We start from the raw sequence: 26,277 nt of genomic DNA on the forward strand, positions 1-26,277 counted from the left end.
GGGGTGCCTCTACCTGTATGGAACAAGGAGTGCTTCACGAAACTGTTCGAAGAATTGGCAAGGGAGGCAGAGGTGGTGGCTATAGACGAAGCTACCCTCTCTTGGAAGGTGTTGGAATTTGCCAGGGTGAAAATTAGAGTTCAGAACATTGGTTCCGTCAGATGGGCGAGAAGAATCTATATCAATGGCCATAGGTGTAGCGTTCTAGTTGAGGGGGAACCAATCGATTGCCTTGGATGGGGATGTAAAGAAAATCTTTCTTGGGCTCTCTCATCCGACAGCGTTTCTTCCTCAGAAACATACGTCGAAGAGACCGCCTTTTCTGAAAGGAGCGGCGGGAAGTGTTCCCGTGGTGTGAAGTATCCTCGTCAATGGTGCGATGAAGGCCGAGGGACAGTAAGGGATGAAGGCGGAGGAGACAAGGACGGAGAAGGCGAACGCCCATGGCTAAAGTCAACCTTGCCGTTTATGGAACTTGGAAAAGGCGATTTGGGGAAAGGCTGGTTATCAGTTCCGTCTGGTGCTGGACAGGGACATAAGGGACAAGATGGTAGTCTGTCTGTCATATATCCTGATCAGGTCTGTGGAGGTGATGTTTATAGTAAACCTTTTCTGCACGAGGTGGCTAGAACAGTTATTGAGGTTGAGTGTATTAGTAACCAAGAGTTTCCATCCAAGGCATTGGGCCAGGTTAATGAAGAGGCCCTGTCTAGCACGGGTGGACCTCCTTGTCCTACCCAGCAGGAAGTAGCGTGCGTGGGGTGTTTGGACTTTTCAGTGCAAGAAGTAGCTGGGCCGCGGGGTGTTATTAGTAATGTACTACCTTCGAGTGGAACGAAGGCCTGTGCAGTTATGCTGAGGAGTGTGAGAAACAAAGTCGTAGCTGTCCCACAAGATAATAGCCTTGACGGAATCAGTTCGTCAAGTAAGGGCGTGGTCCCTAAGAAGATGGTGCACGTGAACCAACGTCATCGGAGTGCTGGCCTCTCTTTTGCTGACGACGACATTGAAGGGGGGGAGTCTCCTCTGTTTTGTGATGTCGACGGGACCAGGGAGAAAAGTAGATCAAACTCCCCGCCGCGTAGACGCAAGCAGAAAGGGCTGGCGGAATTGGGTGACTCATGCCCACAGCTAAGGAGATCGGCAAGATTAAGTGCTAAACACCCTCAAGGTGGGTCGCTGCCGGCGTACCGAGTAAGTTCATCATCTATCTCAATCACAGACACGACCATCAGAAATTGCAATATTCGCCAGAGTGATTCTGTTGATGAAGGGGAACCTGATAGGCTGTGGGCAGTCGGTAAGAAAGTTGGTTTATTGTGTAGAGGGGAAGAGGAGGAGGTCGTCGCGGAATATGGGAATATGGAGGTACGAGATTCTGAGGTATTGGTGTGTCCTAAGATGGGAGGTAAAAAAGTCTCCTTATGATAGTTGTCAATTTGAATATCAGGGGCATGGGGGGACCATTAAATCTCGGTACCTCAGTCATATCATAGCAAGTGAAGGGGCAGATTTTGTGTGCTTACAAGAGACAAAGTCAAAGGTTATTACGGAGGCAAAATGTTTCTCATTATGGGGAAACAATAGATTTGGATGGTTGCATAATGTAGGGGAAAACGGTAGTGGTAGTCTGCTCTCCATGTGGAACGAGGACGCGTTTCGGTATAGCAGTCATGTGATGGGAAAAGGTTTCATAGCTGTTTTCGGAAGCCACCTTAAATCTAATGCTAGCTGTGTTCTTGTGAACGTTTATGCGGCCTGCTCTTTGAATGACAAAAAGATCCTCTGGGAGGATCTATCTAACATTAAATTGGCATCACAGGAGAAGGTATGGTGTTTTTGTGGTGATTTCAACGCGGTTAGAAGTTGTTCTGAAAGGAAGGGCATCAGGGAGGGGGCTGACCATTCCAGTGAGATTGTAGGCTTCAATAGGTTCATAGATACCAACCTTCTGCTGGATCTGCCTATTGTGGGTAAGAAGTATACATGGTTTAAGTCTATTGGGTCGGCAAAAAGTAGAATTGACAGAGTGTTAGTCTCGGAGGACTGGCTGGCTAGCTGGCCCATGAGTAAACAATATGTGAAGCGAAGAGAAGTTTCTGATCACTGTGCAATTGTGGTGAAGTCAGTGGAGAAGGATTGGGGGCCTAAACTGTTTCGCTCTGTTGATGCTTGGTTCTTGGAGAGGGGTTTCCGTGAAATGGTGAAGGAGAAATGGTCCTCTTACCCCGCCGAGGGGAATGCTTTTGTGTCTTTCAAGGAGAAGCTGAAGAGGTTGAAGGGAGATCTCAAAAAGTAGAATTGACAGAGTGTTAGTCTCGGAGGACTGGCTGGCTAGCTGGCCCATGAGTAAACAATATGTGAAGCGAAGAGAAGTTTCTGATCACTGTGCAATTGTGGTGAAGTCAGTGGAGAAGGATTGGGGGCCTAAACTGTTTCGCTCTGTTGATGCTTGGTTCTTGGAGAGGGGTTTCCGTGAAATGGTGAAGGAGAAATGGTCCTCTTACCCCGCCGAGGGGAATGCTTTTGTGTCTTTCAAGGAGAAGCTGAAGAGGTTGAAGGGAGATCTCAAAATTTGGAACAAGGAAGTGTTTGGTAACATTCAAACTCAAAAAAGCTTGATTCTGCAGGAAATAGAGGAGTTGGATTGTAAAGATTGTCTGGACGGACTGGGGGAAGATGATAGTTTGAAAAGAGGCGAACTGGGGAGTCGGTTGATGGTTATAGATAAGAAGCTGGAGTCCCTTTTCTGTCAAAAGGCTAGAGCTAGCTGGCTCAAAAACGGGGACTCTTGTACTAAATTCTACCATTCGTCTTTGAGATGGAGAAGGCTTAGAAATGAAGTAAAAGGCGTGGAGGTAGTGGGCCAGTGGATTGAGGAACCTAGTACTGTCCGCTTAGAAGCGAAGAAGCTCTTCGATAGTAGGTTTAAGGCTACGAAAGATCTTGGTGTAAGACTAGACAAGGTCGATTTTAAGTCTCTGTCTTATGAGGACAATCTCAGTCTGATTAAGGTCTTCTCAGTGGATGAAATAAGGGACACTGTGTGGCTCTGTGATGGGTCTAAGAGCCCTGGACCAGACGGATTCAACTTGCTTTTTGTTAAAGAGTGTTGGGAGGTTTTCAAAGACGCGTTAGTAGAGGCGATGACTCTCTTCCATGAGACGGGGTGCATCCCCAAGGGTTGTAACGCTTCTTTTGTTGCACTTATTCCAAAAGTCAGGGACCCGGCTAAGCTCGAGCAATATAGACCTATCTCTTTGGTGGGTGTTATGTACAAAGTAATCTCCAAGGTGCTGGCAGAGAGGATAAAGAAAGTGTTACCCTTTGTTATTGATGAGTGTCAATAAGCTTTCCTTAAGGACAGAGGTATTCTTGACAGTGTCCTAACGGCCAACGAGGTCATTGAGGATCTAAGGAGGCGCCGTATGAGTGGGTTGTGTTTTAAGGTAGATTTTGAGAAAGCTTACGACTCAGTTAGCTGGGATTTCCTTTATGACATGTTACAAAGACTGGGATTCCATAGTAGATGGATCATGTGGATTAAAGGATGTCTGTCCAGCGCATCTGTGTCAGTTCTGGTCAATGGAAGTCCCACAGAGGAATTCCACCCATCAAGGGGATTAAGGCAGGGAGACCCCCTCGCCCCTTTCCTCTTCTTGGTGGTAGCTGAAGGGCTTGCAGGACTAGTTAGGCAAGCCGTGAAGGCCAATCTTTATGCTGGTCTCCATGTTGGTAGAAGTGAGGTAGATCTTTGTATGCTACAGTTTGCTGATGACACGCTGTTTCTATGCCAGGATGCATTTTCCAATGTCTTCACCTTAAAGGCGATCCTCCGGGGGTTTGAGGTAGCATCTGGCCTGAAGATCAATTTCCATAAGTCTAAGCTAGCTGGCATAAACGTCTGTAAAAGCAATATGGATTGTTATACGAAGACTTTGAATTGTTTACAGCTGGAGGTTCCTTTTATCTATTTGGGTATTGAAGTGGGGGGTAATCCGAGGAAGAAGAAGTTTTGGGAGCCGGTCCTGAGAAAGCTAAAATCAAGGCTTAGTGTATGGAAAGGGAGATTCCTGTCCATGGCATGTAGGCTATGTCTTATTAATTCTGTTCTGTCTGCCATTCCTCTCTATTATCTGTCCCTGTTCAAAGCTCCGGAGGTGGTCTGCAAGAGCATTATTAGTATCCAGAGGAGATTCTTGTGGGGATGGGGTAAGGAGAGCAGGCCTGTTGTCTGGATTAAGTGGGAAGACATATGCAAGTCGAAAGGGGAAGGTGGGCTGGGCATCAGAGATATTAGAAAGTTCAACCATGCGATGTTGGCTAAATGGAAATGGAGGTGCATATCTAATGATAAAGGAAGATGGAAGGAAGTTCTGGATTCTAAGTACGGCACGGACCCAAGCAGTGCCCGCGTCCCTGTGAAATACCAGTCTTGGTGGTGGAGAGACTTGATGAAGGTGTGTAGAGAAGGAGGAGGAGATGGGTGGTTCCAGGAACAAGTTGGATGGAAAATAGGTGGTGGGGATAAAGCAAGGTTCTGGGAGGACGCATGGGCTGGTAAATCGAACTTGAAAACCCTGTATCCAAGATTATTTTCTCTTTCGTTGAACCAAGGACAGAAAGTGGAGGAGGTAGGCGAGTGGGATGACTTGGTGTGGAGGTGGTCTTTAACACGGAGAAGAAGCAGATTCGAGTGGGAATCGCTCTTGGAATCGGAGCTTGTTAATCATATCTCCAGGGTTAATCTCAGGAAGGATATGGAGGATACCCAGGTATGGAAAAGCGATGAATCTGGTCGCTTCTCGGTAAAATCAGCTTACGAATTCTTAACCAAGTCTGAAAGGGGCCCTCAAAAAGAGGTGTTTAGTATCCTATGGAAGACGAAGACTTTCCCTAATGTGTTGATTACGGCTTGGAGGGCGTTGCTGGGGAGACTCCCAACAAGGTTGGGCTTGAGTAGGAGAGGGATTGTGCTCAATACCACAAGGTGTGCTCTTTGTTTGGTAGAGGAGGAGTCTTGTCAACACCTCTTTGTGGAATGTAAATGTGCACGTAGAGTATGGAATAAGTGCTTTAAATGGATTGGTATTCTGTCTGTCCAACATAATGACATTGCGATCCACTTTGAAGGCTTTTCCTTGTCTCATGGCAGTAAAATACAAAATATGGTATGGAGAGGGGTTTGGGCAGCTATAGTACGGAGCCTGTGGGAGCATAGAAATGACGTGGTCTTCAATCAATGTGTAGTGGACGAAGAAGAGGTGTTGCATAAGGCCCAACTTAAATCTTGGTTGTGGCTAAAACATAAGGGACATAACTTCTGTTATTCCTTCTCTGACTGGGTGATATCAGTAGTTATAAGTAATTTGCTGCAGGTCTCACATGCAATGAATGGAAGAGGATATCCTAGAGGTTCCTTTAGACCCGAAGCTTGGATGTATCCTGTTTTGTGGCAGATTTTTTATGGGTTGTGGCTACGTACCACATGGATGACAAGTATGGATGTCTAGCCGGTTGCAAGAAGGGGCCATGATATGCTGTAGGTATTCACTGATGTGTGCAGATTCAAATCCAGCAAGGTTTGTATGAGGCAAATTCCGCCATGTTCGCCGGAGTTATACAAGGTCAACATGATCGCCGGTCGATGAAACGGCGATCTCCACGCGGGCGTAGTCGGTGGTCGTCGAAGGTATGCAAGGGTCAACATGATCGCCGGTCGATGAAACGGCGATCTCCATGCGTGCGTAGTCGGTGGCTGCCGAAGGTATGCAAAGGTCAACATGATCGCCGGTTGATGAAGCGGCGTTCTGTCAACATGATCGCCGAATCGAAGAAGCGGCGTTCTCCATATGTGTGTAGTCGGAGGTTGCTGAAGTTATACAAGGACAACATGATCGTCGGTCGATGAAACGGCGATCTCCACGTGCGTAGTCGGTGGTCGCCGTAGGTATGCAAAGATCAACATGATTGCCGGTTGATGAAGCGACGTTCTCCATATGTCAACATGATCGCCGATCGATGAAGCGGCGTTCACCATATGTGTAATCGGTGGTCGCCGATGTTGGTTCTTTTTTGGGTAGGGTTTTCTCACTTTAAGGTTGTTCTGCTCCAACCATAAAGGAGAGTTTCGCTTGTGGATGATATAGGAAGTCCACTTCTGGTTACTGTATATGGGTTGGGATACCCCTGAAGTATCCCCTTTAATTTTATTTATTCATTGCTGATCAAAAAAAAAAAAAGAGTTAAACGTTAGTACTTTAGTGGGACATGTTTAACACAATTCTTACAAAAGGAGTTTTTTGTTATTTTGTATCGATTAGAGTTGAGATTTGTTATAAGCTAACTATTTTGAAATGAATTAGATAGATTTTGTTTTATTTGATTGTACTGAATTACACTGATGTCATGGAGCTAAGGCTTCTATACCAACAATTCTTGGAGTGAATAAGGTGTAATTAGTTGAATAATGTGATTTCATTGATTTGTGATTAACTTTTGTTTGATCTTGAGTCCTACAATATCTCTTACAATCCTAATCAATAATAAAGCAACTGAGAAAAGAAAAAGTTTATGGAACAAGATCACCTAAACAAATTTTAGCTCAAATTAAGAAGAAAAGAAAGAATAGTGATTTTCAATATAAGTTTATCAGTACACGATTTTTATTCCGTAAACTCATAAAACATACACAAAAACAAAACTTGTAGCATTGGATCCTCTTCAAAAATAAAAATGTGAGGACTACTCCTCTTAGGAATAAGTTGCAATGCAATAATGAAAGCTAAAATTGTGTCCTCCAATTACATACCTTTTGTATGAAAACTTTTTATCTTGGTGTTTTGTCCCTCAAACAACTTTTATACATCTTAACCTTATCAAAACCAATAACAAAATTAAAGTTCCCTTTGTATACCTCTATTCCTTTGACTTAATAACAACACCTTCAAATTTTAAATTTATATAGAAAATTTTCTCAAGGTTTAGATAAACCACAACTCTTCATTCCCTTTTTAGGAGAGTTAAGGAAGAAGCCATGGTGGAATCATGAGAACAACAGATAATGATGCAAATGTAGACTATTAACACTCACACTTAAGTACAAAGAAACAAAAGAAAGCAAAATCGGTACAAAGAAGCAAAGTAATTGATGATTCATGTTACAAGGCACGATGCTAAATGTTTTAATAGGAACGAAAAAAAGGAGATGGAAAAATACATAATTTTAATATTATTTTTAATTTTTAATATTTTAGCCAATCAAAAATAGATTTTAGTATTATTTATTATTATTTTTATTATAGTATTAACAAGGTATCTTGTAATGATTTTCTCAATTGGATTAAGTTTAACAATTTGTCTAGTATGCCTTTGACTGGACCTACACTACAAGAAAATCATTAAATAACAACCAAATTTAGAAAAAAAAAATAACGAGTCACTATATTGAATAAATTAAATATTATTTTAGAGACTAAAAAATTATTTTTATCTAAAGTGATTTCTATTATTAATAAAAAATTATAAAAATAGTTTCTAAATTAGTGTCTAAATTAGCTACCAAGATTTTAACTACTAATATTTTAGATTCTAAATTAGTCTCTAAAAGACTAATAGAGACTAATTTAGAATATAAAGTAGTTAGTAGTGTAAACCTTGGTAGCTAGTGGTTACACTACTACATAAAAGTGTTTTAACGACAGTTAAAAAGACCATAGGTAGATTTGGCTATGCTTAGGTTCCAAGCGAAATCCTCTTGATCTCCTTTTGTTCATTTTGGCTTGAGCCCTTTCTAAGCGAATTTGGGTTTTCTTCATGGTGAAGGAATCTTATGCGCTTAGTGCTTTTGATTCTGCTAAACCCCTTTTCCCAAGGATTTCTTGGATGTTTTGGCCTCAATTCTCTCAATGGATGTAGGTGCGCTTAACATTTTGGAAAATGTCCATTTGTTGAGCCATTCTCCATGTGTTGGGCGAATTGACTCTAAATTGTCATCCTTGTTTGCTTATTTTTCTGCACAATTATCTCAGTTTCCTTGTTCCCTTCATGTTCTTCATGTGCAACTTTAGTTAGACTGATTTGGCATGCTCCTTGTTGATAACTGTACAATTTTATCCTATTTTACATGTCTTTTTGCCTATGAATTTTGTTACAATTATACACTTATCAATTCCCCCCAACTTAACTCTTTGATTCCCTCAAGCAAAGTTATGCATTCACAATTGTCAACTTTCAGACTTGTGATTCTAGCACAAGTCTTAGCATACTAAGTTAGAATTACATATACAATTAAAACAATATTAGATCTCTAAAGCATGCATCGGTGAGTAGTTAGTTTCCCAATTTTGTTCCATGTTCCCACCCAGTTAGTTTTTTTTTTTTTACTTTCTAAGTGATCCTTAGACTTCTTAGCTAATTTTGGAAGGGATAAGTATGATCTTGAGTCAACCTCTGGCAAATCCCTGACTTTGAAATCTCATGAAGTCCAAGAATTAAAGATAGAAGCCAAAAAAGAATGTTTAAGGATGAAGAAATCCAATCCGCTGAGTGGATTGGCCTGTGTTGAGCGAAGCACTAATCTCCTTGAAGCCCCTTGAATCTCAATTCTAAAATCTATAAATAAGGACCTTGGGGTAATGATCAAATCATCGAGAGGATATTGAAAGGCTAAATTACAACATTGACATGATGGATGGTAGAAACATTTAAGTTTATGGGGGAGTTTTGTTGAATAAACTTTAAATGCTAGATTTGGGTTTTAAAATTAGAAATTACTAGAAAATAAAAAAAATAAGAGTTTTGATAGAATGGAAGGTCAAAAGTTATGAATGGGATTTTATTATGTTGTTAGTGGGATTTTAAAACCATAATGAAATTTTATTATTTTCTAGTAACATCTAATTTTAAAACCCACAAACTATGATTTAAAGTTTATTCAACATTTCTATCCATGAACAACAACTATGTAGCCTTTTGTTGCATAGAGCACCTTCCAACTCAAAAAAACTATTGAGCTTTAGCCCTCCATTCCCGAAAATTAGTCCCATCAAAAAATGGAAACTATAAATGACCCCAATCAAGAATCTCAATATAAGAATTTGGAGAATCTTGATTATTAAGATTGATAGCACTGAGTCTCAAATTTTGATACAGTTATATAGAACAAACCAAGTTGTCTATGGATTTTGTAAGGCTTATAAAGCATGTTGAGTGAACTCCCAAAAATTAGCCAAAGATCTCTCCAAAGAATCCATGTGTGTCTCCAATTCTTTATTGGTCACCATCTAGGCTCAGATAGCAATTTGTTAAACCTAGAAGTTCTCTGGTCCAGCACTTCTCGTTCTACTCCTCTCACTCTCAGCAACGCACCAGCGCTTCTGCGAACCCAACACTGGTGGCCACTCGCACACGAAAGTACACGCACTAAACTGAATAGAATTATTTTTCTCAGTAACCCTACTAAAGCAACAACTAGGCTTATATAACCCTCGATTACACAATGTTTTGTTAAACAGACAACCTTAGCTTACAAAAACATCAAAACCCAACTATGTTAAAAGAGTTATGAGATAATTTCTTATATAATTTGGAAGATGCTACAAGAATTTAATTTATATGTAAGTGTAAAATACTTTTATACATATGCTACAAGAACCTCTGTATCTATATATTGTGAAAATGATCTATTTAGTTTTTTTTTTGTTTGATTCTTGCAGTCAGAAATAACATGTAATCCAGCAAGAATCATAATACCCCATTGAATTAAAAGATATCTATAGGGGGAAAACTGAATGTTATTTTACAATTTCATGAAATTAATTGGTAATAACGTGAGACAAGTCAACATTTACGAATGTTATTTTACATCGATGATAAATATAAATTAAATTGTGTCTATATAGTAATTTTGTTTTACTTTTGATTTTTTTTTTTTATCAGCAAATAATTAAATAAAATTAAAAGGGACACTTCAGGGGTGTCCCAACCCTTATACAATTCGACTCAGAACACACACATTACATAGAGAGACATCCTACACCCCCATTCCACTATAAGCAACCTCCAGCACGTAGCCAGAGGGGCCACCTGCATAAGGGCTGGTATGCATAGCAAGCAATGAACCAGCCATCCAACTAACCCAACAAACCAGAATTACACATAAACCATTATTGCAATAGTTCCATTCACCATACTAAAGAGCAGTGTTGGCAATATCAGCGAAACCACCCAGTACTACAAACTGCCTCCATCCACACACCGTCCAAAGATGGCCCAGCGAAAGCGCATGTCCAGTTTCAACCCAGTATCTCATTCCCCCCAACTCTCCTCCCAGCATTGTTTTACTTTTGATGTGTTTATATTCTCATCTAATTAGAAATCAACAATGTTACTCTATACAATAATCTATGAGGAAATGATGGTACATAATTCTTTAAACTATCATTGTATTTTTATTAAGTTGTTTTTTATCTCTAAATTCTTTGAAGTTTAGATTAAACTAGAAAGATGTTAAAGTCTGAGAAGTTTACTTGATCTGTTACAATTTTCACTTTATTAATTGACATTCTAACATCTTTCACTTTAGCTCAAACTTTAATAAGTTGGAAAAAAGAGTTTAAAAGATAAATAAATAAAAAAGCATAGTTGTAGAAAAGATAAGAAGTGGCTGAAAAACCCTAAATGGGTAAAAAAACTCAATTACCCAGTAAACTCCTTATTGCCGAACAGAATGTCATCCTCTCTCTTTTTTCACGTAAAAAAAATAATATTTACAACCCCTGCCAGTGCAATACAGTCATGTTCCATATCATGAAAATGTTCTTGAAGTGACGTTTTTCATTTCCAATTACAAAACCATCTACAGGCCTTTTCAATACAGACCGAAGGTATATACAGCAAACCAGCAAACAGCTATAATTCTTTGAATTAACAAATTACATGGGAAACTAAATCTTGTCAAATAACTTGTGTTGACCAGCTATCTATTATTCTATCATCGGCAGCTGTAGATTCAAACCAGCAGAAATAACCGGTAAGACATCAGATCTGTCAACCTCAACAATACTAAGAAACTATGATAGCATTGCTAAATTTCAACCCATCTTGTCTATTTTTCAGGTTCAATAAAATTGTATCTTCATCTATAACTTATATGGCACAATGGCATTTAAGAAAATAGCAGTCCATGCCCAACTGAAAATCATAACGCAATCATCAAGTAAACAGGGACGGTCACTGAAGAACACTATATTTGTATGAACCAAAAGAAAGCCTAGTATCTTAATGCATTAGCTAATTTTCCGGAAATCGACATTTCAGGAAGATGTGATTTGCATAATGTAACACAAATATGCAGTTGCTCCTAGAACATCAGTCTTATAAAAAATTTCTTGTTCATCAATGACTAATTCATCGTGTGGTTATTCAACATCATAGGACATAGAATGCACATGTTTCCGCAGATATACTGCCATCAAATATCCAATATCGTTCTAGGTTTCTGGGAGACGGAAAGTGTAACAGATAAAGAACAAAAGGGACCCAACCAAGTAACAATGGGTTGTTATTACTCGAATTCAAGGAGGTATTTATTCCCTGGCAGAGGCTATAGCTGAGTCTGAGACAACAAATTATAAAAATTTCAGAAACAGTTTTTAGTAAGCAATAGCAAGGACTCTATCTTAAATTTATCTATGTAAAAGCACCGCATCACCGAGACAGAATTAGGAAGATCCGAAAAGGCTTCAGTACTTCTTTCATAGCTTTTAGTAGGAGGAAGCATCATATTTTCAAAGGAAATAAAATTAGGATTCCAGTAAGTCAGTAACTGATTGTAAATACCTCTAATCAAATGCATAGGGATCATCTGCATAAGGATTAAGAGACCCTTCTGAAAACAAATCACCTATATTTGAAGGATTAGTATGTCCTACTCCTTTGATACTCTGCATTAATGAAATGTTAAAGGAAAAATCATAGAGTATTACTATAGCACACCAGGAAAGAGCACATACCACATGCAAAAACTTGTCCCCACAAACAATTGTACAAGGATTATTATCCCATCAGTTTGTCTTATATTCTTTTAGAAACAAAAGGGGAAAAATAATCTTTCAGCACAAACCCTTCCTCGCTTTTAATTATACTATATCAGTAGAATTTGATGAAATAACTCAATAAATAGCAAAAGATTCTTACATAACCAATTACAAATCTAGCAATTTACTGAGAAAAGATAAATAGTTTCAACATTAGGTAATCACCACGGAAAGCACTCAATTAAATAATAGTAACTAGATTATAAAAAAAATCTTTAAAGTAATAAGATCATATTAGCTCCTACCATTATCATTTCTGGTATCATAAGGATAGTGTAATAATGAAGATTAAGTGCATTTATGAATGGGGTTTTGCAAAAGCTAATTGAGGTTAAAATTGAGTTTGAAATAACCTGATTTTTGTTTGGATAACAACGTGCATTAGAAGACCGATTTTTGCAAAGAATATTGTTTAAGTACTTTCACTAAAAATTGATTTTGAATATGTAATTACCAAAATGGATTTAAAAGTTCACGTATATATTCAAATATAATTAGCTACTTTGACATATACATTAAAATATTTAACTTTTACCGTAGTATTTTCTCACTTCATGTTAATTATTAAAATTAAACATAAAATATATTCATAATATTTTAAAAAACTAAATTAATAAGTTATCAGCAAAGAGATTTTTTTCAGCCACTCCAAGAAATGCATCTCCACAAGCTACCTAGAGAATTTTTTAACCACGCCAACAAAAAGTGAAGGACGAAAAGATAAGGGATATGTAGATATCACTTCCTCCGCATAAAATAATTTTTGGCTAGAAATCCGAGGTCAAAACATAAAAGAAAGGTTTAAAAGATACTACAGCAAGAATATGACCATCCAGGAGAGGGAGCCAAGAAGAGACGCAACACGCACAAAGTAGATAAGGAGGGAAAATTACAGAAAATGCAACCATCGTTAAGGTAAATATGACTCTGGATGAAACTAGAACAGCCTACCTGTTGCTTCAACCCTTTCAACCCTAACATGGTTTTTATCAAGTGATGAAATATTACAAATTTGGATCAACACGCTTTCTATAAAAGGAAGGTGATTCACCATGAGCTTACCACAAAATCAAACATGTAATAAAATGTTGAAGTTTGATAACTTTGCTCCTTTATATTTTAAAGAAATAATGCGAAGTACAAACTATGCATGACATTCAAGTAAAAAAGAAGTTTTATCTGAGTTGGTTACCTTAACAACACTTCGAGGAGTATTTACTTTTGGTGTATTTATCTTTCGATTTCTAGAATCCTGACAATAACAAGAGATTCCATATTAACAGAGATGTAAGAAATCTACACACATTGATGCGTGTAATCATATTCACAGACACACGACTATATATGGTTAATAGAATTTAGAGGAAAATAAATACATGCCTCAAACATGACAGTACTTCTTGTTTTTCTTTTCTTTGTGATTTTTCTTCCATTAGAAGTCTCAACTTCATATTCATGGCGAGTTACCTGCTATAATTCAGTTAAGTAGCCAAGGTAATTGCCACATATCATAAGTTATTTACTTCTACTATCTTTCCAGGTCACGAATTAAGATCCCTGAAATACTAATCGTTTGCTATGTAATTGCTGCAATATAAGCCTCCTCTTGGCCGTTAATTCATAGTAAAGAAAGTCACCTTTCTATGACTCTTAGGAATATTCACTGCACTTCCTGTTTTAATGTTGTCCACTTTTTTCAACAACTTTGGTACTGGTGTTTGTGCTGCTTCAAAGTAAGGAGAGTCCTGTGAAAAGAGAGGAAAGACCAAGAATATCAGGTGACTTGGTGAGAACATAACAATAACCTGTTATGAAGGAAGGAAAAAGTAAAATTTCTTTTCTAGAATTTCGTTCTTACTACGTCATGCTGCAGATTTCTTTTGCCACCACAAGAACTCCTTCTCTTAATTGATGAAATGGAGTAATCCTATCATGTAAAAAGAATTATTTTAATTTTTCAAATTCAACTGAAATTAATTATAAAGGTTGATTACATTCACTAGGCTAATGTATTCTAACACTTATCTACCAGATTATCATCATATTCATACGTTCATGACATTTCACACGAATAGAATTGCTTAGGTATCTTAATCACTCGTAAACCACCTTTCAGGAGAACTTTTAAGAACATACGATATCAGAGTAAAAAGAAATTGCAATTGGAATACCCTTATACTCATGAAACCACTAAATAGTAAGTGTATTGATACTTTCTATAACGTTCATCTTTAAGAGAGTAAGGAGCTTGAAATGACTCATGATTTCAGTAAAATATACCAAATCACAACCAAACCAATGTCTATAATTTAAAAGCATCCACACATTATTTCTGCTCCAACTACATGAAGCCTCTGTCTTCCCTTCCCTTTGTGAAGAGCAAAATCGTCATTAAAATGTTTTCTAACTTCAATTTTAAAACAGCTATCCTACATGGAACTGTGCCAATTAAATCTATCTAAAAGCATGTCAGTAAGAGTCGTTACAAATTAGTTATGCTTTCCGTAACAAGATTATGCCTATTTCATAAGTGATAATATTACCACGAAGAAAATGCATGTGAACCAGTGGGTGTTTATTTGCATCAACCTGCGGTGTATTTAGGTTCACAATTCATATGCTTGGGTTGAAAGAATATTAAAGAAGAAATTTTAGGTTAAAATGTTATACGAGCAATGTCCTCTCACTTCCCCAATTATGCTTACCAAAGGATAAATCTAATGTCAAACCAAAGGCATCCAAAACTTGAAAACTAACAAATATGACATCTATTTGGCAGCGACACAGACAAAAAGACTGAATCATAAATCAACCTGTTTTGAATTCACTTCTTGGTCCTCTTTGGGTTTGTCACTCATCACTTTCCACTGCAACTGCAACAAAGCCCTTTGCCTGTCTTCCTACCATATACCCCAAAAAATATTAATTATAAAATTATGAGATGAAATAAATTTATTATATCAGGTATTCCATACTTTGGATTTTTGAAGATGCAACTCCTCTTCCAGCTTCCGACACTCATCTTCAAGTTCACACCTCAATGCTTTAATCTGAGCTTCATGATCATTCCTCATAAACATTGTTTTCTACATTAAAGTATCAATAGGTGAAGAATTTTGTATACAAATCTGATTTGTCAAACGTGTGTGGGTGTGTCGCACCTCTCTCAGTTCTTTTTCGGCCTGCAGTTGGGTACGCTGTAGCTGTACATCGTGTTCAGCTATGAGACTTAGTTGCCTCTTGTCATGCTCCTCCCGCATTTGAGTAACCTGTAAATTGAGCAGGAAATCAAGTGACCGGTTGCCTGGAATTTTTTCAACTTTAAATTAATCAAATTTCATAAAAAAGAAAAGTAATGATACAATTACATTCCCACAACTCACAAGAGGTACATACCCGTTTAAAGAAAGGTATAGGGCTGTAATAGTAAAAAACTAACCTACTTAGACCAATTTAAATTATCACTTGAAAAACTTTGATACTTTTGCTTAACAGATTTCATGTTACTATCATGGACCGATTATTTAAAAAGCAATGTTCAAGATACATGAATGATTTGTTTTTTTGAGTGAATATCCAAATTGGTCATCCATCCAAAGTTGTCCCATTACTCTTTGGAAGTAAAAAAAAAAGGTCCTTATGTTGTCACTTGAAAAGTTGTTAAATTATTATTTTACTCAGCAATAACTTTATTTTAAAAGTGGATTTTTAACTAATCAGATCATAAAGTAATTAAAAGTGTAACCAAAGGCAAATCAGACCACTTATAATCTCATCTAATAGAAAATGCTATGCCAGATTACTTCTAAGTAACCAATAACACTTTTCTATGCTTACCAGCACCGTGTGTTCCTCCTGAATGCGCATCAACTGCTGCTTTGATTCTTCGTTGCATTCTGCAAGTTTTTTATCACACCTTCCCTCAATTTCGGCAATAGTTTTGTCTGTCTGAAGGTTAAAATTGGTTAGAAACAAGTTAATGGAAATAAAATGTTACAGATGCCAGGATATCATATCAAACCTTGTCTTTTTCCATATTGACAATTTCCATCTTCTCCAATTCATACTTCCTCTTAATTTCATTGATAGCCTGTTCAGATAATGAAGATTTCATCTGAAGTTAGGGCACTATACGTCAAGAACCAATAGTAGCTAGCCAGCTATATGTACAAGACCTGATCATTTCTCTGAGATATTTCTTTCAAATGCCTTGATAGTTCTAACTGTTTATTCTCTACCATTTGATCATATTGCTTTCTAGCTTCTGAAAGTTTGCTTTCAACAGCATTCAATAATGATATGTTCTGCAAAGTCATCCAAAAAACTTAAATAATACACAAAAACCCGTTAGGAACAGGCAATTTGCACTATATGTTTGCTCCAAAACCTCTGTGATTTGATCTTCTAGCTTCTTTTCCTGTTCCTTATGCTGTAAAACACGCTGTTCCTTTTCCTCCAGGACACTATGAAGCTGGATTACTTCTTGATCAAGAGAATCGGCATGCTGCTCTAGTTTTATTCTCTCCTTTTGCAAAGTATCTATTTCCTCTGATTTCTTCAATATCTCTGCCTGCAGTCTTCCTGTGTTTTCTTTGCTTTCAGTCTCTAATGCTGAAACCTTCAGCAGCAAGTCTTGCTGCAAAGCATTAGATACCTCAATAAAGAACTCGACAGTGTATGTCAATAGGAAATTAATTAAAGCAGATTAACTTTCATACCACGTGGTTGTCTGATGATCTAGAACTTTCTAACAGACATTCAGCTTTCTCTTCTAATTTGGAAATTAATACCTCTGCTTCTTTCTTTTTTGAGATTAAAGTCTCAGTTTCTGACACCAAACTTTGAATTCTCTCAGCAGCTAATCGAGAGTCCTCCGTAAGTTGGGCTACAGTAGATTCTTGAACTTTCTGAAGTTCATCCACAGTTTTGCTTAACTCAAGATTTTTCATTTGAGTTGCATTCTTTTCTAATTCCAAGACCACAAATTTATTATTAAGCTCACTATACAGGTATTGAGCATGTTTTGAGAAAGTTTCTCTCTCCTTCTGAACCAACTGGAAGCAAGAAGCATAGAGTAAATTCATTTCATCAAACTTGCTCAAAAGATTCAGGCTTTCTTTGTCTAAATTTGACAAATGTGCAGCCAATGACTGAAGTGTTTCTTTAAGATTTTCAATTTCCTGAAGTGACATGTCATGCTTTTCTTCAAGCCCAGCATTCAACAATTGAAGATCACTCTTTTCCTTCTCCAATTTCTCTTGACTGGTTATGTGATGCATAATTTCATCTTCTTTAACTTTTAACTGAAGGTGAACATCTTCCAAATTTGAGTTCAAATTCTCTGTAGCCAATCTACTAGATGTTAACATTTCTTCTAAATTCCTTATCATATTATCTGCAAACAAAGTGAATTTCCATACAACAATTCAAATTAGTAGCAAGTTAAGATACAGGACATCTACTCTGTTGAGAATTATAAGGATTTAGCTAGGAAAAGAAAAAAAAGTGAGACCTAATAACCTGAAATTGCATGAATTTGATGTGATACTAAAGACAAATTACTAGCCCATGTATAAGGTGAGAATAAAGCTATTTAGTATCTCAAAGACAATCTTCCATGAAAAATCAAATAATGTTATGTTAAATATTATCAGTATCTTCTCAGTCAAACAGAAATAGAACTTACTTTAATATCTCTTTTAATCATTTTCGTTTGGAAAGCATAGGAAGGTTCTACCTTGACGGACTATCAAGATATATAATATAGAAGCTGTTGAGTAGACTTTGTGCATTAAGCAATTAGTTACTTGTGGCCAGTGGTAGATCCAGAGAAAGACAAAGGTAGGGGTAGAAAGTAAATAAACTTTGACCAATAATTATGGATGCAACACAAAATATGGTTAAGATACGACTTGGAGATAAAGAAATGACAAAGGTTAAAAATCATTGGACATGACTATAATGCAACATATAAAATTACACTAAAATTAACATAATATACGAATTGATTTCACAATAGACAATTCATATTTTAAAAAACAAGTATCAGTTATTGTAGACATGATAGTGACAAAAATGCATTTAAAATATTCAAAGCACTTGTATAGTGTCCAACATGAATATATATATATATATATATATATATATATGTATATATATATATGTATATGTATATATATATATATATATGTATATGTATATATATATATATATGTATATGTATATATATATATGTATATGTATATATATATATGTATATATATATATGTATATGTATGTATCTAAACTTATCTGTCACTACCACAAGATTTCTATCCTGAAGTATTTACCCTTTTGAGCTCCTCATTATAATAATTACAATAGTGTGTTTTTTTTTTTTTGGATAAAATACACACATACAATCACACATTTAGCAAAAAATTTAAGAGGCAGCAACTGAGGCTCACACTCACCCCTTCCTACATCTGCCTATGCCCGTGGTTCACCCACAGTAAGAGCATGTATGGTTTTAAATCATTGTTATAATCATTTAAAGAGAGGTATTGTATGGCTTTTTCTGTCTCAAATATGTAATGATTTCGATTCTTCAACATCAATAAATGTGTTTCTGCATATAATAGTACACATTAAAAATCATTATTCTAGTATTTTTGTTAAAAATCTGTGCAATTATTACGAAGTGCGTTACTTTGTAATGATTTCCATTCTTCAACATCCATGAAATGTGTTACTTCATATAATAGTATACATTACAAATCATTATTATAGTATCTTTGTTCAAAATCTATGCAATTCTTACAAAGTGATTTAAAATTGACTCAACCTTACAAGCCAAATTGGCTTGTAAGGTAAGGATTCCCCCACTTATATACATCACTATTGAGTTACGTATATAAAATGATGAATGATCCTTTTAGTGGATTCAGGATAAGCTCGGATATTATCTTGCATAATTGTTTAGGTATAACCCAACTTAACAAAACTAGCTTATAAGATAAAGATTGTCTCACTTATGTAGTGTATCTTAGTACTATCTCTAGTCAATGTTGGACTTAAGTTTTTCTCAATAGCAATAGACAGGAAGCTGAAAGGTCCGGCTAATAATTGAATTAGTTGTTAAGTTTATAATATATATAAAAAAAAGGATATAGCAAGACAAACAGAATAGAAGTCTAGTCTTCCTTTTAGTACAAAAGTAGAAGTCTAGCCATAGATTTGATTTATACCTCTTAACTTATTACTAGCTCCAAGTGCAATTACCCTTACCTTAAATAAGCAAGGCCAAATGTTTCTTTATTCCCCTGACATACCGACACACCTTGGTTTGAAATGGTAGTCAAATGGAAGATTATTACAACTTCTGCCAATTCGTGTACTGATTACCAAAAGGTGGCAATGGAACCTTAGGTTAGCTACATAAGTGACAGTACCAATTCCAAGAAATCAAGAACATTGAAGACTGAGAGCTAAGTACAAGTACCAAATAAGATCATTAAGCACAAAACATGCAAACCAGGAAGACTAATTTATTGATACTTTGCAGTATGCAACTTTCCAATTTCAAATATGACCTAAACAGTACACAACAAACAAAAATAGATACATAAACTGAACTCATGACCATGGAGAACCAAAATACGTTTAGTAATGACCAACCTCATCTGAAATCGTTTCAATATAATTCATGAATCCTACATCCCAAGAGATATAACATTAAACATAGCCGATTATATTCTAAGCAATTGCAATTTGCAACATAATCCTCACCTTTCTCTTGTACAACATTGGCAACTCTGCAAAGATCATCTCTGTGAAATTTCTCTTTTTCTTCTGAAGCAAGTTTGAGCTTCTCTAGCTCGTTATCACCTATAATAGGGATAACCATATGTTACGGTAACAAATCGAACCAAGTTATGTTTCAATTCAATTTTTTTACGGAAGTTTTAAACTTAAAAGAACTTACGGGTTCTAATTGTTTCCTGTGCAGAATCTAGCTTCAAAGACAAACCATCCATTTGTTTATTCAAGCTATCAAGAGCTTCTGAACTTGCTGACAGTTTATTTTCCAATGTCTCCTTATCTTTTTCGGCTATATCAGCAAGATGAACCGATAGACTAATTAAAAGAAAAATCAAATGGAAAAAAAAATAGTAAACATAGGGAACTTGAATATTCATACCATCCTGAACTAGACCAGCCAACTTCTGTAAAGTCTCAGTAAGTTGATCACAGAAAGTCTTAGTAGAAGAGAACTTAGACTCCAATCCCTTCCACAGTTTCTCCTCTTCCTTCTGCTTGACCTTGAGCTTGGCATTTTCGTTTAAAGCATTCTGCAATTTTTCTTCCAATGTATTCATACACTCCTGCGACTTCTTAAGCTTAGCATTCTGCCGAGGAACAGCAATTAAGTAACAACATTTCAATAAAACATCGAATACGAAACCCTAACCATAATACACTTTAATTAACGTGCGCGCAATCTTCGCCTCACAGAAGCTCAATCACAAAGGAAGTATCATCATACCGCATTTTCAAGATCAGTCTTCACCGAAGCTTGCTCTTTCACCAATTTCTCTGCAAATGAAGAACTCGAAGATGCATGGCTACGTTACCATAAGAATTTCGGACATAATCTTCGTTCCCGAATAAGGAGGAAAATATATCAAAAATCACATAATTAAAGTGAAATTGCGTTCAAAACCTGCGGTGAGCTTCAGGTTTGCAAAACTTCCCGATGAAATGGAATCCACAGAAGGACGCGCAGATAATGGCTTTGAAGTTCCCGAAATGGAACCGTACAACGATTTGAATTGGTCCAGACTCTTGGAGATTGGGAATCCTAGCTTCTTCTGCATAGCGAAGATCGAAATGGAACCCTAGAAAATGTCAGTGAAGTGTTCGAGCGTTTCTCTTCTCTTCCACACTACGCTCTGCAAGTGACGTTCCAGTTGAGTGTGAAATTGAAATTTAGTTAGGCGCCATGGTGACGCAATATTTATACTCTCGCGTGAGCGGGGTTCGTACTCGTGTAGACCGTTAACTTCCTTTTAGACAGAAACTTCTTTTTTTTTTTACTATATTAAATTAAATATTTGTTATTCTTATAATTTGTTGAAAAAAACTACTTTGAGGAAAGGAGACTTTTTTTTAAAATATCAAAAGAGGATATTTTCCAAAAATGACACAAAAAAAATAGTTCTATTTAAAATACACAATTTCTTAATTTTAATTTAATGAAATCACGATTAAAAACTTTTACAATAAAATTGTGGTTAAAATATAGTTTTATTTTTGAAAAACTCATATTAGTGGAGGTATTTACGTGGAAGTATGGGAGAGTTTATTAGAGTTTTCTATGCGTTTCTTGACGTTCAGACTGTTTTGGTTGTTGAATTTCATGGAGTTATATATACTTTGGAGGAAGGTCAAAAGTTGAAACTTACTAATGTCTGGCTGGAATGTGACTCTGTCTTGGTTTGTGTTGCGTTTACTATTAAGACAAATGTTTCTTGGATGTTTCGTAATCGATGGAATATTTGTCTTGATTACTGTGGAAAAATCAGGTTTGGAGTTACTCACTAATTTAAGATTTATTCATAAAGAATCCTTTCATTAGTATAATAGGTTTCTATCTAGTCTGTTCTTAAATTCTTTATTAATAGGTATAGTTTATATATATATATATATATATATATATCGTTTTTGTTAACATATGAGTTTTGGTCTAGTCCTTCCATATTTTTGTATTTTTTTCTTATTTTAATAATATTTTTCATATAAATGATTGTTGTTACTTTAGTTACGTAATGATACCTAATATAAAAACTTTTTATAAAAAAAAATAGATTTTAACATGTCCTAGAATGAAACATATCATGAAAAAGAAAAACCAAAGTTTACAACATAGGAACCATCTCATATAAAAAAAAACGCCTTATGAGAATGAGAAATATTGAAACATGTAATAAAAAAAGTCCAACCTAATACAAGAAAGGAGACACTAGATAATACCAAAAAAATAATAACTTATTATAAACATTCACATTTTCTCTACAGATATGAGAAACTTTGAAATTCATGTCACCATCCGTTAAGTGCGTTCATCTCCATTTTTGCTTTCATGCCAAACTCGTTTGCACATGTATTAACTAATCAAATATTAATGATCAAACTAAATTTTAAGAAAAAAGTTGTCACAATTTCTAAAACGAAAATACAGAGAATTCTTCCAAAATTCTGCGCAGATAAACCATTCCTTAGGTAACATTTAATGCATGACTGCAGATTCATTAGTAACAGTCATAGCATAATCACTTTCTATTTTCTCTGCACTTATCTCACTGCACCATCCTTCAAAACTACACTTGAACAAATTCATAGAGTCAAATACTTCAACATGTTTCCATATTTTCAATGTAAATATGGGTTGTGTTTTTAGCAGGTAGTACGTTGAAAATCATAAATAGAATATGTTCTCGAACTAGGTTGGGGACTGGGAGAACTATTGTCTTCGGATGTCACTCGGTCGGTCGTGTCTCACTTTCTCCTCCGGTCCTTCTTGCTGAACGACTCCTCAGGCTGGTGGGGTACCTGCAGATGGCACTCCCAGTGGGGTATCGTATTCGGCTGGTTAGAATACTGTAGATAATGACGTACCATCTTCCTTGGAATGCGTGATATTTATATTACCTTGATGGGCCCTTGCTGTTGGGCCGGATTAGGGGGTTGTTTAGCGATTAGGGTTGGATTAGGTCGTTCCCTAACCGTGGGTTGACCTTTGCTAATTGGGTCAACGGTTTGACTTGAGCACCTTATGTCGGTCGGCCACATATGACACGTGGTCGACCTCGTACCTTAAAGTATGGTCTTGACGCATGGGTTGACCGGGTCAATAGACCGGTCGGTCATCCCGGTACAGTTGCCTCCCAGGCTCGAGAGATGGTACAGCCGAAGAGTCTGAAGAATGGGTCTCGGACGGATTGTGTAATGATGAGTGAAGTGATGTTTGGGGGCGTCTGAGAGATTTACGTGACGCGCATTAATGAGGGGTTTTTCTGGGTGCCAAGCGATGCGAACCGTTGGATCAAGCGAATCCAACGGTTGAGGTTCTTGCGACGTTTGGGATTCCGAGGTCCTCCCGGGCTATAAATAGAGGCTGGGAATAGTGGTGTTTCACGCGTTATCTTCGTTTGAGCTCCGACACCTCGAATTAATCCGACCGCTCTTTGTTGCTTTCCTCGTTCGTCTCAAGGTTAGTCATGTCTGCTCTTGCCGAGTCTCCCCCTGCTTGTTCGTCTTCTTCTTCGTCTTCTTCCTCTTCTTCTTCTTCCTCGGGACAGGCCTCCCCGGTCGGGGACGTGGAGAGGGTCCCTTCTCCAGGGTTGGTAAGGGAAGACGCTGGAAACGCGTTGGACCGTTCGGCCCCTTTTGAGGGGCCGCGACCCCATGTGGGGCCGGCTTGGGTAGATCCCCGAGTGTGTGAGGTGTCGTCCTCTTTTCTTACCGATGCCTCTGTCGCCGAGTTCTTGGATGAGGTTCCCGTTTTGAAGGCTTCGGTCGAGGAATCTCTGTTGGCGTTCGGCCCCTGTTCTTTGGGGGACCGTGTGTACAGGGAGCGGTCATCTACCGAGCCCCCCTTTTTCTTTATGTATAGTTGTCTTTTTGCGGACCTGCATGTGTCCCTTCCCTTCGACGCCTTCACGGCCGGGGTTTTGAAGGAGCTGAATGTGGCTCCGACTCAGCTTCATCCCAACTCGTGGGCGTCCATGCAAGCGTTTCGCATCGTTTGCCGGACGTTTGGGTTGCGTCCTCTCCCTTCTTGTTTTCTTCACTTCTATTCCTCATACCCGGCCAAGCTTGCCAGTTGGCAATCGCTAGTCAGCCGGGCGGGTAGTGTGTTGTTCAAACCCTTCACGGCCTCTTACAAGAACTTCAAAGAGAAGTTCTTTAAAGTGTACGTGGAGCCGACGGGGACACGCTACTTTTTTGAAGAGGTCGGCCATTCTTGTTTCCCTCTTTTTTGGTCGAGGAGTCCGACGAAGATAACGGATTGGCCGAGGCCGGCACATCCGAGCGAGCATGAGCGGCTCATTTTTGCTTTATTTGATAGCCTTCCCAGGAAGCTTCCCGCCCGACCGCTCATGTCGCTGTACAATGCGACCGATCGCGCGGAGGCTTTCGAGGGTATGCTTTTTTTCATGCGCTTAGTCATTATCATGTTGCGTTTTGGTCTGACTGATCGTTTCTTATTGTTTGATTTGTAGAAATCGCGAAGAGAGAAATCCCCCAAGCTGTTGGGATGTTGCACTCGTTCAAGAACAACCTGAACGAGAAGAGGGGGGCCACCAGTGCCAAGCCCCGGGCGGAAGAGGGTGCTCGGGCGGGCCCCTCCAAGAAACGTGGCCGCGAGGGCGGCAATATCGCCCGAACCGTTCGGGCGGCGGGGCAGATGCCAACTCCTCCTCCAGCGCGGTCAGCCAGGCCGACTTCCCCCCTACCGACGAGTTCAACCGTCCTATTCCGACGGGGGTGGCGGTGCCCTTGGCCACTTCGGGCGGATCAACGCTTGCGTTGGTGGGAGACGACCGGTCCTTCTCACAGGCCGTGAGCTTCAAGCTGCCCTCCCATATCGAGGGGGAGATTCGGTCGGTCCCCGATGACGACCTTCTTGACGGCGGCATCGAGATGATCTGCCGGGGTCTATTTTTGGCACGCCGGGGGGCCGATGCCCGGAGGAGCCGGGTCGAGGACATATCGCGCCTCGAGCACGATCTCCAGGAGGCCAGGCACAACCTGAAGCAGGCCGTGGAGGCCAACACAACTTACGAAAAGAAGTTGTGTGCGCAAGCGGCCGAGCTGGAGCTGCGCCAGAACAGGTTGGCCGAGCTGGAGAAGGCCGACGCCGACAAAGCCGCGGAGGTTATTCTCCTTCGTAAGGCGTTGGAGGCGGCCGACCGTCGGGCCACCTTGATGGAGGAAGAAGCTGCGGCCGAGCGCGAGGCTAAGAGGGCGGCGGAGGCTGAAGTTTTGAAGACCATGGAGGACACCATGGTGCTGATAGGTCAGAGCTTCGACCTTGCCGTCCGACAGGCCGAGGTGCTCTGCGGCAGTCCACCTCCTTCTGGTCAATTTGACCAAGATATGGAGGTTGTGGATGGCCGTTTGGTCCCTGCAGCGGTCGGCCCTCCCGGTGAAGAAGCTGATTCCTCTCACGAGGTTTTGAATGTTATAGATTAGGCGGTCAGCTTTTTCTTTTCAACCCCTGGGGTCGGGGTGTGGCCCCCACTTCTTTGCATTTAATATGAGTTGTTTTTCCTTCAATTGTTTCTGCATTTTCTAGAAGAACGAGCCTTTACGAGCCGAGTGGGCTGGAATAGTTAAACTTAAATCGCGGTAGAATTAACAAAGTAAAAAGAACTAAGCAACCGGTCGGCGGATGAGATCAACTGATTGACTTGTGATAATTAAAACCAACCAAGTGAATGTAACGGACTTCGATCAGTCGGTCGTTCTTTAGCAAATTCGATTTAGACGAGTTTTACTGTTTGGGCAAACTTTGGTTCTTGCCGAACATTATGTGTGTGCCGGGAGGGTATGCCGGTTAAGGCTGCGCTTTGGCCGAGTGGGTTCGGGAGGGTATGCCGTTTGGGGCTACATCCTGGCCGAACTGTGTGTGTTACGGGAGGGTATGCCGGTTAAGGCTACATCCTGGCCGAAATGGGTATGGGTTCGGGAGGGTATGCCGGTTGAGGCTACATCCTAGCCGAACCGTGTGGGTGACGGGAGGGTATGCCGGTTAGGGCTACATCCTGGCCGAATCGTTCGTGTCGTTTGTTGTATACACTTATGTACGAAACGCCTCGTTAAAACCTCTCCGACCGATGGATCGGCCGGGCGAGGAAAGAGTGCGTATATTTTATTCATGTTTAGCTGAAATAAAACTTTAGGTGCGTGGCAATCCACGTCCTAGGTACAACTTTTCCCGATAGATGTTCCAAGTGATAAGCTCCCCCTTCTCCTACTTCTCGGATTTGGAATGGTCCTTCCCAATTTGATGAGAACTTGCCGTCCCACTTCCTAGCGTTGTTGCGCATTCTCCAGACGAGGTCGCCTTGTTGAAAGCTTCTGGGCTGGACCTTTGAGTTGTACCTCCTTGCCGCTCGGAGCTTGCATGCTGCTT

General features: G+C 38.8%; 1 protein-coding gene across 7 annotated transcripts; it reads right to left on the reverse strand.

Annotated features, from left to right (window-relative positions):
- Window positions 1-10,805: 10,805 nt before the first annotated feature.
- Window positions 10,806-21,067, reverse strand: LOC137826562 (synaptonemal complex protein 1). Of its 7 annotated transcripts, none has more exons than XM_068632567.2 (19): window positions 20,800-21,067; window positions 20,623-20,672; window positions 20,278-20,485; window positions 20,062-20,187; window positions 19,866-19,964; window positions 16,817-17,493; window positions 16,486-16,734; window positions 16,274-16,402; window positions 16,120-16,188; window positions 15,936-16,046; window positions 15,260-15,367; window positions 15,074-15,184; window positions 14,912-14,998; window positions 13,957-14,025; window positions 13,736-13,843; window positions 13,479-13,565; window positions 13,291-13,350; window positions 11,842-11,905; window positions 10,806-11,003 (listed from the first exon to the last, which is right to left on the reverse strand). In XM_068632567.2, exons 1-19 carry the CDS (start codon window positions 20,951-20,953, stop codon window positions 10,957-10,959), a joined length of 2,613 nt encoding a protein of 870 aa, XP_068488668.1. In that variant the 5' UTR covers window positions 20,954-21,067; the 3' UTR covers window positions 10,806-10,956. The 7 variants fall into 7 exon arrangements, 6 of the variants coding, with proteins under 6 accessions (XP_068488668.1, XP_068488670.1, XP_068488667.1 ...); XM_068632569.2 differs by having other exon boundaries at window positions 11,842-11,945; XM_068632566.2 differs by having other exon boundaries at window positions 13,479-13,568.
- Window positions 21,068-26,277: the final 5,210 nt, after the last annotated feature.

The sequence above is a fragment of the Phaseolus vulgaris genome, chromosome 8, assembly GCF_051622355.1.
Source record: "Phaseolus vulgaris cultivar YP4 chromosome 8, ASM5162235v1, whole genome shotgun sequence".
NCBI classification, from domain to species: Eukaryota; Viridiplantae; Streptophyta; class Magnoliopsida; order Fabales; family Fabaceae; genus Phaseolus; species Phaseolus vulgaris.

Excerpts from the sequence above, each read along its gene's own strand:
- LOC137826562 (XM_068632566.2), bottom strand. The coding sequence starts at position 20,953 with ATGCAGAAGAAGCTAGGATTCCCAATCTCCAAGAGTCTGGACCAATTC. Across the intron at positions 13,351-13,478 it reads GAAGTACTGTCATGTTTGAG|GATTCTAGAAATCGAAAGAT; the intron begins GCATGTATTTAT and ends TGTTATTGTCAG. Across the intron at positions 11,906-13,290 it reads CTCCTCGAAGTGTTGTTAAG|GTGATTTGTTTTCAGAAGGG; the intron begins GTAACCAACTCA and ends CTTCAAATATAG.